The sequence below is a fragment of the Salvelinus alpinus genome, chromosome 13, assembly GCF_045679555.1.
Source record: "Salvelinus alpinus chromosome 13, SLU_Salpinus.1, whole genome shotgun sequence".
In the NCBI taxonomy this organism is placed as follows: Eukaryota; Metazoa; Chordata; class Actinopteri; order Salmoniformes; family Salmonidae; genus Salvelinus; species Salvelinus alpinus.
In genome coordinates this window covers 9,212,471-9,234,115 of record NC_092098.1, presented here as the reverse complement: position 1 = coordinate 9,234,115, position 21,645 = coordinate 9,212,471, and the positions used below count along the sequence as shown (strand labels likewise).

The window sequence follows — 21,645 nt, the reverse complement described above, 5'->3', positions numbered from 1 at the left end:
CAATAGCAGCGAAAGTGTGAGCAAAGCGAAGAGCTGAAAGCTAATGTAATGCTAGGTAGCCAGCTGGCTAACAGCTGAGAGTGACAGCTGTCTATCGCCGCATCTGGATGACTAAGCCAGTGGTTAGCCTAAATTTGTTTGCTTTTTAATAATCACTAGGACCCATTTCTCAATACTTAGGTCACTTTTTCAAAACTCTTCACACAGTGAGTACAACAGCAGTCTATGTGGGCTAAACTGTCGATCGTTGTTCATTGCTTTGGCACAAAATGCATTCAATGACTACATCTTTCAAATTTCATGAATTATTTTCTCCCTCACGAGCACCACCAAAACTCTATGTACCTACAGGCCAATTTGCACATTTTTACATACTCTTTTCAAAACTGTTAAACTTAAGTTCAAAACCTAACATAACACAACATTGAATAAGACAGCAATTTGCTACATTTCTACATTTCTATTTCTATATTTCAATACTGTATTGAAATATATTCCACATATAAAAAATGAAATACTATAAAATCAATTAGACCAACCACAGCTGATTCCCATTGTAGCTGAACACCTACACAGGTGTTTGTCTTTCAATTTCATTACCATCTAGACAAAAGGGAACATGTTAGGAATAATGCTGTACTGTAATGTAAACATGGACCCAGCCGGGGATAGAGAAGTGGCTGACAGAGGAAGATTGCCAGGGATGGACCAGGCATGCCAAAATATTCTTTCCTAGGTGTATTGCCCAAGATGACATAAGATGTGATGTGGATGAGAACCTGTGGCCAAATGCAGAAGACTGGGTTGACCAGCATTGCTACTGTATCCGGTAGATGGTGTATATACAAAATCTTGTATTTTGGAATCACTCAATGCCAAATAATGACATAACATATTGCATCATGTCTGATTCATTCCTGTAACATATACTGCAATGAATTCTAAACAGTGGAGAGGTGTCATTCTTGTTTTGTAAAGAAATTTGACAAAAGAAAACATTGTGTAATGCGACCTGTTGTTAGTGTTTTTTAGGTCGTTGTTTTATGAGTGACAGTGTGCTTGTTGGGTGACAACCTTTGCTGGTGTTATGGAAGAATGAGTTGATTTGAGACATGTATGAAGTGTTTTGGTAGTTTTAGTGCATTTTGGGTGTGAAATTAACTGCTGTGCCAACTGAAAGTTGGTTAGGAGAACTGTGTGAAGAGTTTTGAAAAAGTGACCTAAGTATTGAGAACTGGGTCCTAGCGATTGTAAAAATAAATAAAAAACTGTCATACGATTACGTTCCTAAGTGTGGAAAAGATATTTAAAGAAAACTAACTTATGACTGAACAGACAAATATAATGGAAATTATTCGCTAAATGATTAACTTTTACGCTAGTGACAAGAAACATATGGAATGTTCCATGCATCTGGACAGTGGATATAGCCAGAGCTATATATTTAGAGAGTTTGGCCAACTTTTTGAATTCGTAATATTGTTGTAATGTTGTTTTTGTTTTTTTACTAAACTCCATGTGTGATGTTAACGGGGCGCTACCATGGCTGAAGTGTTTGAAGTGTCATGTAGGCTAAAGGCATCATAATTCTCATTCTGTTAACGGGAGCTAACATGGCTGCCATAGAATGTTGTAGTGTCATGTAAATGCATCATAATGCAGAAACCTCAATGTCCCAACTGTCTAAACACATGGCTCAGGGCACAGCGCATAGTGTCCGATATTGCGTTTTGCAACAAAACACATTCTAAAGCACATCTAAAGTAAATGTTCATAGAAAGGGACAATTCATTTCAGATTTTAAAAAATGCTAAATTTGAAAAATGTGTGTTTATTGCGTTTTGGAATCAAACCCTTTATATGCAGGTGAGGTGACAAACCGCTGTACTTCTATGATTGGTTGAACAAGCCTCAGTATACTCTGGTCCTCATCATGTATAAGTGCCTGTCTGAGAGGTATCTTCAAACAACACTCAACATTGATGCTCTGATACTTGAAAAGAAAGATAAAGAGAGATACAGAGCGCTTGAGAAATATATTATTCTTACATGACTATAATACTTGAAAGTGACAGCTACCTGCTATGGGACTCTGCATATAGAGAGTCCTGCTTTGCTGTCTCTACTTTTCATCTTCATTTCAACTCCAGTCAGGTGCTTTGGAGTTTATTTTTGTATTTCAGGTCATTAATTTGCACACTCACTCCCAGTCTCTCTATGCTTGTCTTCCTGTTTCACTTTCAAACACTCTACTTGCCCACAAATATTTGCTTACAGACATAGTACAGTAAGACACCTTCACACACATACATTTATACATCAAACGAAAGTACATTCTCCAAGATAGCCAAAATACCAACTTCTCTACAGTGCAGGTTTACTCCAGAGCTCAGACTCACTCTCACGCTAACCTGCTTATAAAAGAGTCCCTCAGTCTGAAGCACTTTAGACCCACAGACCCACTCTCACAGCAACCTAGTCACTCATAATACTCTTTCTCACTCGCCACTGGATCAAATGACCAGAAGAAATCATATCTATTCTGACAGGTCTGTCTTCAACATTTTGATATGACTCCCTTCCTTCCTTCCTGTTGGACCGTGATATGAACGCTGTGAATGTTAGTCAACGTTTGTTTCACCAAAGTCAAAAAGGTAAAGGTGATCTCTTTTCCTCACCTGTGACTGGTGCTTCTATGTCCAGCATGGTTTTCTCCTGGCGCAAGATGGCGGCGCCCTCGTTGACGATGCGTAGTGCCACGGCTTCCTCCACGCGGCCCTCCTTGGTGAGGTGGGCTTTGAGCAGGTCCACCCTGGGCTTCCCCTCACTGTCAAAAACCTCCTTCAATGTGAGGCGATGACTCAGGGGGAAGGGCACGGCTGTGGAGACAACACAGTGAGACAACACACCCCAATGGGACGTCAAGACAGTCCGTGATCACCTGCTCTGAGACTAGGACACAAATACTTCAGACTTAAAGTTAAGCACGGGGGAAAGATCCCAGAGAATTCTAATCGCATAATGTTTTGTTTATAATAATAGCTGGCCAATTACTTTGTGATAATGTTTGCAAGCTACTTTAACTCTGGGCCAGATTGATGGTGCAGAGGTTTATTCTACATTGGCTAGCTTGTCCTTCCTATGACATTAGTTCCCTCTGCGGGATGTATTGTACCAGGGAACATGACTTCATGTACAATCCAATCGCTGAGGGCCCCAGATATAGGGGGCGGGGCAGATGAGAGCCAATGAGAAGAGGAAACAGACCCATCAAACCATCATGAGACAGGGAACAAAGACCACTCCACTTAGAGACCCTCACACTGTATATCAGTTGAACACAGAGCATCAGTTGTACAGCCAGCTCACAGGGGGAAACCGCTAGACATCCTCAGATGCCGGATTCCAAATAGTCTGAGAGCAGTATGGCAATAAAAGCGTCGCAGAGTGTCTATCAGCAGACCTGCACAGAGCACAACACAGGTGCGTTGAAACATTTCATTATGAGCTGCCTGGCGCTGTTTAACGGCCGTGGTGCTGAATCGGCGACCAGCCCCTCTTGTTTTAGTTCGTGCTGGTGCTGAACGTTTGTGTACCACTATAAGGACACAACAAGGGATTGCCGCAGGCTAGTTAGATGTCTTCATTGTACCGGCTTCTACAATTCATGTTACAACTAATGCCTAAAACAGATACTCTATCCTCCAATACTTTGGTTAAAACTGCTCAGCCAGTTCAATTATGGTGCTTATATGCATAAAGCTAACCCCGCCCTTCAAGACACCTAAAAGAAAGTCAAACTTTTTTTTCTTTATGCAGAAATTGCAGAGGGGAAAAGTTCTGTCAACAAATTCTTCCAAAATGTGGCCTACTTTAATTATGGATGCTTCCACAGTATATTATAAATTTATGAATCGCTGTAAATGTACAATCGGATGTGTGGAATAAAAATATCCACGTGATTTTCCCCAGATAACACAACCTCTTTTTTAGTGAGAGTCAACAATCCAGTATGTATAAACAGCTTAACAAAAGTCTGCTGAACATAGCGGTGGCAAATGAAGCCCTCTATCCGAGTAATTACTGTATGTATCTCCGATCCTTAAAAAGAGAGAACTGATTGTGTTGTGTTCCAACCAGGGGGTGCAGTCATTCCTGATGAGAAAGCCAATAATACTGTAATACGACAGGGAACAAAACTTTAGTCTGAAGGAATAACTTCACTGGGTCGTTAATACAAATCTAAACCCATGAATAAGACAGCGCCTGTCTGCCAGACATCCTCTGAAAACATCCCATCCAACATCACACCCATTGCTTTGGGAGCAACAAAGGGAATTTTCTGCACTGAAGCTAATCTATCTGTGTCAGTGGTCGAAAGACTTTGGTGTTGGCTTTGCGTGCTGCATAATACAAAAAGGTCATGTAGCCACGCTTACTGATGCAGCAGCCTTTCTCACTGCTGGACCTGTGGCCTTACTATGAAAGCAGGTTTGCATTCCAATCAACCGGTCATGGACAATTATGTTTGATTCAGATTGGATACTAAATCCAACACCATTGTGCTCTTATATCACAGACCATGTAACGGCTTTCGTCGGTGGAAGGAGAGGACCAAAGCGCAGCGTGATTAGTGTTCATCTTAATTTAATAATAAATCCAAAAAAAAACAGAACACTTCAAATACAAAACAACAAAAGTGAAAACCGAAACAGTTCTATCTGGTGCAGACACACAAAGACTGAAAACAACCACCCACAAAACCCAACAGAAAACAGGCTACCTAAATATGGTTCCCAATCAGGGACAACGATTGACAGCTGCCTCTGATTGAGAACCATATCAGGCCAAACACAGAAAACCAACACAGAAATAGAAAACATAGATTACCCACCCAACTCACGCCCTGACCAACAAAAACAAAAGACAAAACAAAGGAACTAAGGTCAGAACGTGACAGACCAGTTAGAATGAAAACAGCACACATCAGGCAGGTCCTTTGACCCACAGGACAATGCACCTGTGAACTCACAACTATATAGGCCTGGGGGTCTTGATTGTTTCCATCGGCCAATAACACTACTGTAAAAACCTACAAAAAAGTATTTGATTGGATAGTGATTCCCTCACCAGTGTCTCAGCTCTAAACCTGTTGCTGACTGAAAAGTCATAATAAAAACCAGCTGATACCATGACATAAAGCAGAGTGGTGCTCCAGCCCCTGCAATATGGTTGTCTGAGACGTGCAAACACGCACACACGCACGCACACAGAGCAATATAGCAATATGGCCAAGTTTGTCGGCTAGAGAGTTGTGTTGCTCAGTGCATGTGGCGATGGGGAGCTGCTGAGCGGAGCACTGGGGGAATAGGAGAGCAGAGAGCTCTCCGAGCTGAGGCTCAACGTGATCAACATGCTGTTAAATAATGGATGCTTGACTAGAGGGGGAAAAGAGAGAAATCTCATGTTCCTGCTGCTGGGATAATGAGCCCAGGCCTGGCATGAGATTTTCACTGAGGTTAAATTAATCCCATTCAACAGTGTGTTTGTGTTTTATCTGTGCATGTGTCTGTGTGTGAAAGTCCATGTTAGTATATGTCTATGTGCGTATGTTTTGGGCTTGTGTATTTGCCTGAACGGTGCATGTTAACGTGCTTGTCTCTGTGCTTACATATACAGTAGGTGTGTATACCTGACTGTATTGTGTTTCCAAATATACACTGAGTGTACAAAACACTCGATGACCTAGATTGACCAGGTGAAAGTTATGATCCCTTATTGATGTCACTTGTTGAATCCACTTCAGTCAGTGTAGATGAAGGGGAGGAGACAGGTTAAAGAAGGATTTTTAAGCCTTGAGACAACAGAGACATGGATTGTGTATGTGTGAATGGGCAAGACAAAATATTTAAGTGCCTTTGAACGGGGTATGGTACTGTAGTAGATGCCAGGCGCACCGGTTTGAGTGTGTCAAGAACTGCAACGCTGCTGGGTTCTTCACACTCAATACTTTCCCGTGTATATCAAGAATGGTTCACCACCCAAAGGACATCCAGCCAACTTGACACAACTGTGGGAATCATTCAACATGGGCCAGCATCCCTGTGGAATGCTTTCGACACCATGTAGAGTCCATGCCCCGACGAATTGAGGCTGTTCTGAGGGCATAAGGGGGGTGCAACTCAATATTAGGAAGGTGTTCTTAATGTTTTGTACACTCGGTGTATGTACGAGTTTGTGCAACTACTCGGAGCAAATAAAGTTCCCCCCTCAACGCTATAAACCAGATTGTGTTGTCACAGATCGCAGGAGCGAGATGAGGCAGAGCTGGGTGATCAAAAGAACGTGTCACAATCTCAGTGGCCTGTCTGGTGTGTTTATATCTCAGTCTTACCTACAGACGTCACTAAACAGCCACTATAATACACTCAAAACAGCCCTAAATGGTAGAACTGCAGTGGTAGGTACTGTGCCTAATAAAGAGACTAGAGATACTGCATGTCCTGTATGTTTGTAGACATGGCTGTATGTGTTTGAGAGTGTGCATCATTTCCTTCAGTGTGTTTTTTTACACAACAGACAGTACTGTCCTTCTAATACTCTCCAACGCTAAAAGACTGAGAAGTCAGGGAGATTACTGGTGGACATTAGAGAGGGGGCGAGAAAGAGGGCGAGAGGGAGAGAGATGAGAGTGTAGAAGGGAGCAAGAGATAACGAAACAGAAAAAAGGAGGGAGGATTTAGAGGGAGAGAGCACCAGGCATGGTGAAAACACACAAGAGAGAAAGAGAGAGGGGGGGTTCAGATGGGAGACAGCTCACTTCGACTGGGCGCCCAAGCTAAGTTGAACTGTGGTGTATGTTGCCGGGCAACAGCAGCTAACTTTTGGAGTACAGCCAGTGTCAGCGCGAAATACTGCGATTTGCATGGGAGGATCAGAGACGTTCTCTCGTTCTCTCCTTTTATGAAGCACAATTTCCCCAAGACAATGCAGAAAGGGCAGGGAGCTTAATAATTGAGGAAGGATTTCAATAAACAGGAGACTGACAAAACACATATAGCTTTTCACCCATTCTGCTATTCCATGGACTTATCATCATTGCACAGCCTACACTAATTACCACCAGACACATGTACTGTACCTTCATTAATAAATGGTAATGTATGCCTTATTGCCTAGGTCCTTTTTTAACAGCCACTACTGTATACCAACCTGTCCAGCTGTCATGAAACATTGCCAGGCTGGATGCTGCAGAGAGAGAGACGGGGGAACTGTTGGTCGAACACTGCCCAGGTTTCTACCTAACTAATACAACAGCAGCACTGAATACTCTCCATCCAGCCCTGGCATCCTGTCAATCTGTCCACACGTACAGCACACTACTCATCCTCTAGGTGTGTAGCTACTGTCCATCTGGATCTATGTGCACCTGTCTGTCTGTCTGTCTGTCTGTCTGTCTGTCTGTCTGTCTGTCTGTCTGTCAGGTCTCTCGCCCAGGTTTGTGTTAGCTAGCTGCACCGGTCACTTGTCTCAGCCCTGCTTCTACCAAACCTGCTGTCCCCCCTCTATCTGGGCCTGTGACTGTCTTCATTACCACACAGGAATATGCGGCAGGGAGGGAAGTTGCTCCAGGACTCGGGCTCTTGTGGTTTATGTCATCCTAACTTTGTAAAGGGACATTGCACATAACTAAGAGTAGAATTTACTACCTAAGTACAGATTCCTGCCGAAGCCATATGCAGTGTTGCCAGCAAGCTTGTATTTGACTCAATAGACAAGACTAGAGACACGTGGAGATATTGTAAATAACATGGCAAACAATGTTGCCTGATCACTTGGGTGACAAGATGTTGCGTTCGGTACCTGTGTGCACTGTGAATAACTCTGACCTTTAAAGAGTCCATTCAATACCAATGTTGACGTTCCATCTATTTTGTTTAGTCTGTTATTATTGTTGTGATCATCACCGTACTCCATATAATTGGGACTGTGTGCTGTTGGGATAACTGAAGGGTTTGTTATCATAGCACTCAAAAGCCTGTGATGCGAATGTTTGAAATGTCTAAATGAGTGTGTTCACTGATTGGACCTACGTTGACCCGGTTTCTTTCCTGTGCAAAACCCCAAATGTGCAGAGCCCTAAAGTGCATTCCGCCTGCATGCACGGAGTCTGCCAGGCCGTATGGCAGCTGGCGGCCCACAGATCAGCCCATGCATGAAAACCCAATATGCTAAAGACTGGGAAGAGAAGGAGCCAAGGAGGAAGCCATGTTAGCGGGGATCTGAACAGAGCAGCCAGGGTAGACACTAGGCAGTGTTTGTTTGACCAGTCTACAATACTGATGATAATGTCCCAAAACCACAACAGGTAAACTCAGCTCAATTATGCACAGAGCATACATTTGGACATTCACAAAATGGCAGAACTCAGTCATCGGTTCATGTCTCTTTTTGTCAACACCCCGTAATGGTTATAGGAGTTGGTTCTATGACCCATCTTCTAGGTGCTATGTTCTAGGTGCTATGTTCTAGGTGTTCCGTTAGTGTTCTGTCCCCTACTAAACCACGTAGGGTAGGCTGTCTCCCCCTCCAAACTGTATACTTTAAGTAGCACATTTCAGCCATCTATTTCCTGTGTTTGAGGGGTCCACTTGTCACTTACATTTCACTGGATTGATTGCTTTGATTTTACTCCTGAGACTCTTTCATACTCTTGCTTGTGCCTGCCATTTTTTAAATAAACATTGCGACCGTGGAAATGCTTATCAAACACATCCTGGTAATGGCTGAAATGGGCTCAATTAAATACGTTGTTTTTCCGTTACATTTATAAGAATGCTAACACTTTGTCGGGGGTGTAACGTATTGTCTCGACTCTTGCATCACAAGAAAGAAAGATTATTTGGGATGTTCATTTTTTGTGCAAAATATATATATAATACAGTTTAAATGTTTCCAAATGAGATGCGCTGAAATGAAAGCAACCTCCCAAAAGGAACACTTGGATTATAGTGATATTATGTGTGATTTTACAAACAATGTAAAGTATGTATAGATAGGTGTAATCTGGAGCCAAGATTGTTGATTTTTAATCCGAGGGTATCCTGCTATTGACACACTTGTTGAATAATGCAACAGAACGTGACAACAACAGTAATTAATGCAGCAGTCTAGACAGCGCAGGTGAGGGCAGGTTGTCCTGTTAATATCTTCCCGGTGTGAAATAGTTACCAATTGTTCTGATTGTGACGTCATGTTGTAAACATTTTCACAGCGTGAAAATAATTGCACGCGCGTTTGTGTGGATGGCTGAGCTCGTGCAGATGTTTTTCTCACACCCCCTCGCCCTTGCTAGCTAACTAGCATAATTAGCTGTAAACTGGTCTTAATGGCTTGTTCTCAGAAGTGTGCAATTTTAACTTGTTTGGATAGCTAACAAACATTTTATTCATTCATATATATATATATATGTGTGTCCAAACTTTTGACTGGTACTGTATATTTTGAAATGGTCTGAGATTTAACAACAATGCATTGGCAGGGCAATTCAAGCACAGCCAATATGTGGTGATAATGCACATACCTCATATATATATACACACACACACACACACACACACACACACACACACACACACACACACACACACACACACACACACACACACACACAGTCAATCAATCGTAAACGCCCATATCTTTACAATCATTCACATCAACCCTCTGCACTTCGACGCGCGAGTCTGGGTATTTATATGCTGACCTCATGCCTCAACAAGCTTCTGATTGGTCAGAGTCAATACTCCTGGCCACCATTAATTGGCAGACGTGTGAAGCAAATGCGCATGGCCACAGAACAATTTTCCTAGGTCGAAGGAGGGTGTGCGAGAAAAATCCGCACGAGCTCAGCCATCCACATAAAGAGCTGCGCGTCCAATTATTGAACTGGGAACATATTCACGCTGGGAGAAGTTTTACAGCATGACGTCACAACCAGAACACCGAACGATCAGAACGACGTGGAATTATTTCACGCTGGGAAGATTTTTTACATGACACAGGTAGGCCTAGCTCTAGATCAATGGACACCAACCGTTTCTGAGTCAAGAGGACTTTCAAAATGCAAGCGATATCTATTGTTCAGATTTTTTTTTACATGACTTAAAAAATATTAGCATATGCAACATGAATCTATTAAAAACAGTTCTGTAGTAATGAGGTATGTCCATTATCACCACATATTGGCTGTGCTTGAATCGCCCTGCCAATGCATTGTTGTTAAATCTCAGACCATTTCAAAATATACAGTACCAGTCAAAAGTTTGAACACACCTACTCATTCCAAGGTTTTTCTTTATTTTTACTATTTTCTACATTGTAGAATAAACTATGAAATAACATATGGAATCCTACTGCTGGCTTGCTTCTGAATCTAAGCAGGGTTGGTCCTGGTCGGTCCCTCAACCGGAGACCAGATGCTGCTGGAAGTGGTGTTGGATGGCCAGTAGGAGGCACCCTTTCCTCTGGTCTAAAGAAAAATATCCCAATACCCCCGGGCAGTGGTTGGGGACATTGCCCTGTGTAGGGTGCTGTCTTTCAGATGGGAATTTAAATAGGTGTCCTGACTCTGTGGTCATTAAAGATCCCATGGCACTTATTATAAGAGTAGGGGTGTTAACCCTGGTGTCCTGGCTAAATTCCCAAGCTGGCCCTCATACCATCACGGTCACCTAATCATCCCCAGCTTACAATTGTTTCATTCATCCTCCCTCCTCTACCTTCTAACTATTCCCCAGGTTGTTGCTGTAAATGAGAAAGTGTTCTCAGTCAACTTACCTGGTCAAATAAGGGTTAAATAAATGTAGTAACCACATTTTTTGTTGTTGTTGAGATTCTTCAAACTAGACACCCTTTGCCTTGATGACAGCTTTGCACAATCAGTTAGACACCTGGAATGCATTTAAATTAACAGGTGTTCCTTGTTAATTTGTGCAATTTCTTTCCTTCTTAATGCGTTTGAGCCAATCAGTTGTGTTGTGACAAGGTAGGGGTGGTATACAGAAGATAGCCCTATTTGGTAAAAGACAAGTCCATATTATGGCAAGAACAGCTCAAATAAGCAAAGAGAAACGACAGTCCATCATTACTTTAAGATATGAAGGTCAGTCAATCAGGAACATTTCAAGAACTTTGAAAGTTTCTTCAAGTGGAGTCGCAAAAACCATCACTCACTATGATGAAACTGGCTCTCATGAGGACTGCCACAGGAATGGAAGACCCAGAGTTACCTCTGCTGCAGAGGATGAGTTATTCGAGTTACCAGCCTCATATATTGCAGCCCAAATAAATGCTTCACAGAGTTCAAGTAACAGACACATCTCAACATCAACTGTTCAGAGGAGACTGAGTGAATCAGGCCTTCATGGTCGAATTGCTGCAATTCGATCTCCGCATGCGTGGTTCCCACTGTGAAGCATGGAGGAGGTGTGATGGTGCTTTGCTGGTGACATTGTCTGGGATTTATTTAGAATTCAAGGCACACTTAACCAGCATGGCTACCACAGCATTCTGCAGCGATATGCCATCCCATCTGGTTTGCGCTTAGTGGGACTATCATTTGTTTCTCAACAGGACAATGACCCAACACACCTCCAGGCTGTGTAAGGGCTATTTGACCAAGAAGGGGAGTGATGGAGTGCTGCATCAGATGACCTGCCTCCACAATCACCCAACCTCAATCCAATTAAGATGGTTTGGGATGAGTTGGACCGCAGAGTGAAGGAAAAGCAGCCAACAAGTGCTCAGCATATGTGGGAACTCCTTCAAGAATGTTGGAAAAGCATTCCAGGTCAAGCTGGATGAGAGAATACCAATAGTGTGCAAAGCTGTCATCAAGGCAAAGGGTGGCTACTTTGAAGAATCTCAAATATTAAATCTATTTTGATTTGTTTAACACTTTTTTTGGTTACTACGTGATTCCATATGTGTTTTTTCATAGTTTTGATGTCTTCACTATTCTACAATGTATAAAATAATATAAACAAAGAAAAACCCTTGAATGAGTAGGTGTGTCAACCTTTGACTGGTACTGTATACATTTCAATATTTGAGGTAAGCTACATGATCACACCAGTTGCTGTATTACTTGTCGGGCACAGCTGAGTGAGAAGAAATGTTAATAATTAGCTTTTTAAAAATCTTACTGGGCTGATGGAGTCTGCATCTGATGGTCTGTCTCAGTGGAGGGAGAGGGCAGCAATAGTGTGCAACTGCAGTCTGCAATTCGGGGTGTTCCTGCATGCATCCCATTGGTTCCTTCATGAACCCCTCCCCGAGCATCCCATTGGTTCCTTCATGAACCCCCCCCGAGCATCCCATTGGTTCCTGCATGAGTTTTTCGATCCCGCCTGCCGGAGTCCTCCTTGCTACCTAGCGGGACACCCGCACTTACCGTCATTACTAGAACTGTGGGAAAACAGTGCCTGACAGGTGGGGCAAAGGACACGGTCTACCGGTGTCGCCCCTGCCTACCGGTAGCACAGCAGGTGGGAGGATGGGGAGACACTGTGTGCTAGCTAACTTGCTAGTTAGGGACACCGTGTGCAAACTAGCAATCTAGCCAGTACCCGGTGTCGCCACGCCTCCCGCCTGGTGTGTATCGGACTGGCTGGCTAAGCTAGAACATAGTGTCCTTCGCTCCCACCTGCCATCGCCATCATTACCAGAACTGCCGGAAAACAGAGCCTGACAGCTAGCTAAAAAACAGTACTGGTGTACAGCTAGCCAAGTACCGTTGTCGCCCTCGCTCCTTCTGCTTCTGTGGGTTTATTGGCGACTGGCATCCAACATTATTGTGCATTGACGCCACCTACTGTACTGGAGCACCACCACCTCCTGCCTGTCCTAGTTTAAAAAGTTACCAATAGAAGTATAAAGAGGGGTTAGCGGAGATGCAGGAACACCCACATGCAGGAACGCCGCCGAATTGCAGGCCCCAATTGAACTCTTCATGGGGAGCAGACTGAGGGTCCGCCTCTCAACGTCCCTCTGCTCTCCCTTTCCTCCACTGACACTGACCAAAAAGGGACACCGTCTTCAAGCTGATGGCGAAACTCGAGACACACCGCAATTTCTGCCTCGTGCACAAATTCATGTTGTTACTGATATGACCAGAGAATGTCACACCCTGATCTATTTCACCTGTCTTGTGATTGTCTCCAACCCCCACCAGGTGTCTCCCATTACCGTTTTCGGGCTTGTCCCGCCAAGTCCTACCAGCGTGATCCCGTGTTTCCTGTGCTTTAGTTTTTGCTTTTTCTAGTCTTCCCAGTTGGGACCTTTCTGCCTGTCCTGACCCTGCCTGCCATCCTGTACCTGCCTGACTCTGATTTGGATTACGACTCTTTGCCTGCCTTGACCTACCGATTGCCTGCCCCTTGTACTGTAATAAAGTCTGAGACTCATATTATCCACCTCCTGTGTCTGCATCTGGATCTTAGCCTGAGCCTTGACAAAGTGAAATATTCCAAAGTATTAAAAAAAGACCCAATAATAACAAGGTAAACCTATCCATACACGTTCCTACTCATTCAGTGCAACTTCACTGCTGGTTGTAGCATGAGTGGAAGTAGGTAGAACGCACATTTTATGGCAGCTCTTTGCTGTATTCGTTAACAGTCTCTTCTTAGTCATGATTTTAAAAGTTTAGAAATTTCAGTCTCAATTGTGCTGTAGCTTTCTTTTACGCCTGCTACGTTACTGCAGACACGGTAATCTGAGCCATCCGATTGTCCATTGGTAGGCCTACAGTGCATTTTATTTGCTCCTGGGCACATGCACGCTGACTTCGGTCGCCAAGCTGTATGGTGTTTCCTCTGACACATTGGTGTGGCTGGCTTCCGGGTTAAGCGAGCAGTGTGTCAAGAAGCAGTGCGGCTTGGCGGGGTCGTGTTGACTCTTGACCTACGCATGACTCTCGACATTCACCTCTCCCAAGTCCATACGGCAGTTGCAGCGATGGGACAAGACTGTAACTACCAATTGAATATCACGAAATTGGGGTGAAAAAAAAAGAAGGTATTAAATGGTTCAAAATGGGAACACGTCGCCTACCCGGCGTGTGCAGGGCAGCTGAATCGGGTGCACCTACCCAATTTTTGGTGTTTGCAGCCATGTTCCACCCCTTTACGTTAATGAATTCATACAGTATATGCAAATACACACCGTATATTTATGCAAATTAAGAACATATAATTTTCTTTATTTTAACACAAAATCTAAAACAAACGACACAACGTATATCTTATATAAACCTTATATAAGTACATTCTATGAACAAAAGTGAAATTTGACAGGAAATTGAACACCTAAATTCCCACCAAAATCCTTTAACTCCATTCATTATTTGTACGTGCCAGTAAAATGTTTTATGTGCCATAATTCAGTCAATATCTGATGGATAAAATAAAATAAACTTGTTGATGACTGTTGCTACTGTAAGAGCTCTCATGCGTGTGTGCAATCATGTGCGAGTGTCTCTCCTCCAACCCCCCCCCCCTACTCTATCCTTTAGATTTGTCCTCTCCACTACACTACTCTCTCTGACTCCATCTCCCTCCTCTACCCCCTCTCATTGCTAGACCTCAGGGAAGTTTCATTATGTAAGAGGCCTGTGTGCAGTAAAACACTGCTGCAAACCAATCCTTAAATAATTCACCCACACTGCCAAATAAAGCTTGTGAGTATCGTGCATGCAGATAGCCTTCCGAGGGGGGCGAGCTGGGCGCAGGGTATCACACCATCAAGATCCACCACGTCCACGCCCACACATCTCAGGGGGTGGGCTCTACGCTGTCTGGCCAATGAGCCACCATGTCACTGATATTGTTCTCAAAAACAAACAAAACGCACACACACCCTCTTATATAGCATCCATGTGTCACGATCGTCGTTACGTGAAAGAGAGGAGGACCAAGGCGCAGCGTGAAATGAACACATATTTAATCAACGAAGACGAAGAACACTTACAAACTCAACAAAACGACAAACGTGAAGCTATATAATGACAAGTGCAGACACAGGCAACTTACACATAGACAATCACCCACAAACTACCTAATGACTATGGTTGCCTAAATATGGCTCCCAATCAGAGACAACAATAGACAGCTGTCTCTAATTGAGAACCAATCTAGGCAACCATAGACATACATACACCTAGACTAAACACTGCCCCATAAACATACAAAAAACCCTAGACAATACAAAACACATACTTCCCCCATGTCACACCCTGACCTAACTAAAATAATAAAGAAAACAAAGATAACTAAGGCCAGGGCGTGACACCATGATAGTAATAAAACACACAAACGCTTATGAGAACAGGACACGTCACCAAAATAAATATTAATAAATCCACAGAAAGTAATTCAACAAAGAGTGACACATTTCCATGGATACAGACACCTAGCAGAATCATACCAACATTATACGACATCTAAAAGTGAATCTCATTTCTCAAGCATAGGCATAGCAGAATGGTGAATGGCCTCGTCTCCCACAGACCCTTATACGTGAACCCGATCTGACCCAAAACACACTATCCCACTACTTTCACAAACAGTGGGAACACAAAACACACAACAACTAGCTGTGCATTTTCACAGTGAATGTCAGAAATCTAATTGTGGGTGTAGAGAAACGGATCAGAAACAGCTGAATGTTTATTGTAAATATGGATGTCCAAAGGATGGTCACCATTTTTAGAAAGATCTCCATCCAGCCTAAGCTTTGGGAGAGAAAAACTGAGCGACTGCATATGTCATAATCATATTTCAGAAGAGAGATTCCCCCTGTGTGCTTACTGACTGGCTGTCTAAATCCAGAAGTGCCTCTACTGATAGGTCAGCCCTTTCCATGATTGTCTCCGTTTTGTTCTGAAAATAAATCTGGTATTGTGAGGGTTCCCGCTCTCAGACAAAAGGCATTCGTGATTTAAAATCCACAGTGATTTACCGAGCCCCACCAGAACTAACACCTATAATGTCCTAGAATCACTCTATGAGAAAGTAGGCCGCTCTGAGCCTAGCTTGTTCACACTCTCCAGACATGCCCTGACATGGGACCAGGCCAAGTGGCAGACAGACAGTCTCCTCTCCTCCAATAGCCAGTTCATGTCCTGGTCACAACAACCCTACTCATAGGCATCACTAATATCCTCATTCCTCTATACCAAGACTAAAATCACCATGATCCCTGGTGGCCACCCACCCTCCGACACAGAGAAGATACAGTAGTCCAGCTGATTGACAGAAGAACAGCACCTAGGACAGCTTTTTCAATGAACCCTCTTCCCTCTGTTACATTTCCTGTGTGGGCCAATCATGTATCACAGTGCTGAAGAGCGAGGTCAATACACACTCCCGAGACCCTACTTGTAAATAGAGGGCTCTCCTTGAACCAATGAAACAGTACTCATGCCACTGTGAATGTAGCACATGCCATTGTGACGCTGTCCTGTTACGTGGGAGGATGTAGCAAGTGGACATATGATAGTATCCATCACTGAGTACCAGAGTGAAATTATGTGACAAAATCAGAGGTTAACATCTAACCACCTGAAATATAACTAACCGTAAGAGAACATAAGAGTAAGTTTGACATTGTAAAAATAAACGCTGAGTAAAATCAAACAGGAAAACAAACGCTTAAACACAGGTGAGTCATTTATAGGCCAGTATGTTTAGCTGTGTGCTAAGCTTTGCTTCAGGGCAATTCCATGTTAACTGAATGACGCAGACTCCCATTTTTCACTTTAACACTTTGCCACACAAAAACCATTGGTTGCAAAGTTAAACGAACCATACAACTCTACGCACAAGAACTACTTTGAACAATTTCCCCCGAAAATTTTAAAACACATTTACTAGGAGAACCTGCAGATGTAAGGTTCGGTAACAGAATGACAATCAAATTATCCTCCGATTTTTATGCGACTGTGTTTTTCAAAAACTTTGTTAAATATCTACTCCGAATTAAGATTCCAAGATGTCAGTAGAAAGAATGGGGTGTCAGCTATGACATCGTGACTTTAAAAAAAAAATCTGTTTTGGTTATTGTACTACAATAAGTGTTTGGATATTATTTTTACACACTGGCTATTATTCTAATGAGCTCCCCACCCAAACAAGACCAGATCAAATCAAGATTTGGTTGGTCCGGAGTGGACCAACTCTTTACCAATCATAGACATCTATGTTTCACAAGTTTGGACATCACAGTACAGCACAGTATACAGTAGATAAAGTACAATAGAGTATAGTTCAGTACAGTATAAAATACAGTAAAGTACAATACCGTCAATTATACTGTACTCTACTCTAGTGTGAAATCAGCACCCTGCACGCTATCCCTGATGCAGTGAAAATAATAAAAATAAAACAATGAAGTAAGCTTTTCTTTATTTGTAGAATAATAGTGAAGACATCAAAACTATGAAATAACACATATGGAATCATGTAGTAACCAAAAAAAAGTGTTAAACAAATCAAAATAAATTTTATACTTTAGATTCTTCAAAGTAGCCACCCTTTGCCTTGATGACAGCTTTGCACACTCTTGGCATTCTCTCAACCAGCATCACCTGGAATTATTTTCCAACAGTCTTGAAGGAGTTCCCACATATGCTGAGCACTTGTTGGCTGCTTTTCCTTTACTCTGCGGTCCAACTCATCCCAAACCATCTCAATTGGGTTGAGGTCGGGCGATTGTGGATGCCAGGTCATCTGATGCAGCACTCCATCACTCTCCTTTTTGGTCAAATAGCCCTTACACAGTCTGGAGGTGTGTGTTGGGTCATTGTCCTGTTGAAAAACAAATGATAGTCCCACTAAGCGCAAACCAGATGGGATGGCGTATCGCTGCAGAATGCTGTGGTAGCCATGCTGGTTAAGTGTGACTTGAATTCTAAATAAATCACTGACAGTGTTACCAGCAAAGCGCCCCCACACCATCACACCTCCTCCTCCATGCTTCACGATGGGAACCACACATGCGGAGATCATCCGTTCACCTACTCTGCGTCTCACAAAGACCCGGCGGTTGGAACCAAAAATCTCAAATTTGGACTCATCAGACCAAAGGACAGATTTCCATGAGTCTAATGTTCCACGCACATGTTTCTTGGCCCAAGCAAGTCTCTTATTATTATTGGTGTCCTTTAGTAGTTGTTTATTTGCACCAATTCGACCATGAAGGCCTAATTTACACAGTCTCCTCTGAACAATTGATGTTGAGATGTGTCTGTTACTTGACATTTTCCTGATTGACTGAAGGTCAGTCAATCAGGAACATTTATGATGGACTGTCGTTTCTCTTTGCTTATTTCAGCTGTTCTTGCCATAATGTGGACTTGGTCTTTTACCACCCCTACCTTGTCACAACACAACTGATTGGCTCAAACGCATTAAGAAGGAAAGAAATTCCACTATTTCACAGGGCATACCTGTTAATTGAAATGCATTCCAGGTGACTACCTCATGAAGCTGTTTGAGAGAATGCCAAGAGTGTGCAAAGCTGTCATCAAGGCAAAGGGTGGCTACTTTGAAGAATCTCAAATATGAAGGAAAAAGGAAACCGCACCCTGCTCTTGATAGTATCACCGATATTTAATAAGCTTACGTATCGGCCACACGGCCTTCGTCAGAGCTTTTGGGATTTTTTGAAAGTTGCACCCTTATGTAGACCTGGCCCCACCCACATCCGTTCTACACATCGAAGGGGGTTGGAGGCAAAGGAAAATAAATAAGTGCTACCAAATATAACAATGTGCATTTCATAAATATTACAAAAGTGTATAAATAAGGCGTATTGAACACTTCTGTATAATCTCAATGAGGACATAGCAAGTTCATTAGTCATTGGGTACATCATATGAAAAACGTCAGAATAATCTACAAGAGACACACGAATCTCAAATATAAAATGAGTAGGTGCGGCCAAACTTTTGACTGGTACTGTATTTGCCACAGCTGTAGCTGTGTAGAGTATTAGGATCTCTAAACAAGCACCAAGTAGTACCACAATTCATCAATCTTCAACCACCTCAAAAGAGATGTTTTTGTGAGCAGCATGAAGATATTACTCAAATTGATTGATCGGTTAATGAATTTCTAGTGCTATGAGATTGCTGCATTTACCAGTCCTGCCAGGGATGGCACAGGCATTGATCTGGGTGTGGTCATCCTGAAATCCCTTCACATTCAATACACAGTTGCAGTGGTTCATCCAGCATATCCCTCCTCCCTTACGATGCAACTGACCCACAGAAGACGGGATGTTCCTTGGAGAGAATTGTGCTCTGTATTAACAACTACAGTCAACTTTGAGTGAACCCATTCCACTGTCAACCCTTCGTCCTCTCTGCAGAAACTCGTTGAGATGCAGCACAGAAAACACACAGCTGTCTGCTGTCTCTGTATTGTCACCTGTTCAAAACAGTCCCTTTCCAAAACTATGTAGCTAGGGCCTCTCAGAATGGAATTGAGTACGAAGGGATCCATCCTTGCAATGCTTGCTGACTTACGATCCTGCAGCACATTCTTTTGCTAACTCATTACAACTTAAATATGCTCTGCTTCTGAAGCGATTATTATTAAATTCCCCTATTGGCTATAGCCCCAAAAAGATTAAACATATGACAAATAAATGATGTCTTCAATGGAACTGGTTACTTACTGTACTAACAAGAAGTTAGATAGTATGCAGGAACACATTACAAGAAGACAGCCTATGCATATTCACCCTAAAAGTTGATATATCCAATACCAGTCATATATGTGTAACACCCTGATCAGTTTCACCTGTCCTCGCTATTGTCTCCACCCCCTCCAGGTGTCGCTTGTTTTCCCCAGTGTATTTACCCCTGTGTTTCCTGTCTCTGTGCCAGTTTGTCTTGTATGTGCCAAGTCAGACAGTGGTTTTCCCGTTTTCCTGCTTTTTGCTATTCTCCTTTTTCTAGTCTTCCCAGTTTTGACCCTTGCCTGTTTCTGGACTCTGTGCCTGTCTTGACCACAAGCCTGTCTGCCACTCTATACCTCCTGGACTCTGATCTAGTTTTGACCTTTTGCCTGTCCACGACCATTCTCTTGCCTACTCCTTTTGGATAAATAAACATTAAGACTCCAACCATCTGCATCTGGGTCTCACCTTGTGTCATGATATATGCAATTTTTTCCCAAGTACCTGTAGGCAATATTAATGTGTGGGAGCGATCTAAACTGTATAGGCCTGAGCCTGTATGACATATTATAGGCTCCATCTGTGTTCTTGTAGCTTTGACCTATTGGATGTGGGGATGGTCCCACCATAGCATCATCAAATCATGTTGCCCTGCCCATCGTAGTACTGTAGGCGCACTGGGACAATTTGAAGAGCTCGCTCATTCTGAAACAAATCGAAACCCTACGCCTACCAATCCTGCATTAGGAGAGCAAACCGAGGCGAGATCCAAGACTGTAAAATATTCCCATGTTGTATAGGCCTATCAGTTTATATCAGAGGAGGCTGGTGGGAGAAGCTATAGCAGAACGGGCTCATTGTAATGGCTGGAATGTAATTTATGGAACTGAGTCAAATGTGGTTTCAATATGTTTGATACAGTTCTATTTAATCCAGTACAGCCATTACAATGAGCCTGTCCTCCTATAGCTCCTCCCACCAGCCTCTGGTTTTTATGTACTCTCGGTTAACCCAGAACTAAAGTCTCATGTAATTGGTCAGCTGCTTAAGTTCTGAGTCCAGAACTTAAGCTGTACCATAGAGGCACTGAATACGTTAGAGGAAAAACAAAGAAATGGAGGAACTTATTCAAGAAAGACCCAGTGTAATATATTATAAAAATAAAGCGAATTGGATGGAATATGGGGAAAAATGCACCAAATTCTTTTTCAATCTTCAATATAGAAAAGCTACCAAAAATGTGATAACTTGTTACAAATGTAGTCACGCATGAATCACCGAATGATATTTTGAAAGGGGAAGTAAAGTACTTTAAGAATGTTTTCGTTTCAGTCTTCATCTCCACTAACTGAAACTAATTGTATGGATTTTTTTCTCTCCTAATAATGTAAAATTAACATCTGTACAGAAAGACTCATGTGAAGGCCAAATTACAGAGGAACTTCTTGATGCAATTAAATCCTTTAAGGCTGGGAACTCCAAGGCTGGATGGCATACCTGTGGAAGTAACTTTTTTTTATATACTCAGAGGACCATTATTAGCATGTTTTAACCACTCCTATATAAATGGTAGATTATCAGACATGCAACAAGAAGCTCTGATATCATTATTACTGAAACAGAACCCAAGTGATGTATGTATGAGTGTGTGTATATATATATATAAAGATCTAGTCCATAAAAAAAATTGGAGACCTCTTACACTTCAGTGTTGTGATGCAAAAATCCTAGCAAAATGCTTGGTGCATAGAATTAAAGTATTGTCAGATATTATTCATCCTAATCAGACAGGTTTTTTACATGGACGATACATTGGAGATAATATAAGACAAGTACTGGAAACAATAGAATACTATGAAATATCGGGGAAACAAGGCCTGGTTTTCATAGCTGATTTTGAAAAGG

The 21,645-nt window shown here is 42.5% G+C and overlaps 1 protein-coding gene and 1 long non-coding RNA gene across 3 annotated transcripts in view; one reads left to right on the top strand and one right to left on the bottom strand.

The window, feature by feature from the left end:
* The window catches only part of LOC139536958 (protein phosphatase 3 catalytic subunit alpha-like), a 52,775-nt gene that overhangs the window by 25,752 nt on the left and 5,378 nt on the right, over positions 1 to 21,645 (bottom strand). For both annotated transcript variants that reach the window (XM_071337724.1, XM_071337725.1), the window contains exon 2: positions 2,679 to 2,879. In XM_071337724.1, the coding sequence (XP_071193825.1) occupies positions 2,679 to 2,879 (201 nt within the window). The remainder of the gene's footprint in view (positions 1 to 2,678; positions 2,880 to 21,645) is intronic.
* On the top strand, positions 9,846 to 13,472 carry LOC139536660 (uncharacterized). The gene is made up of 2 exons (XR_011667370.1): positions 9,846 to 10,061; positions 13,232 to 13,472. It is a non-coding gene; the product is annotated as an uncharacterized lncRNA (long non-coding RNA).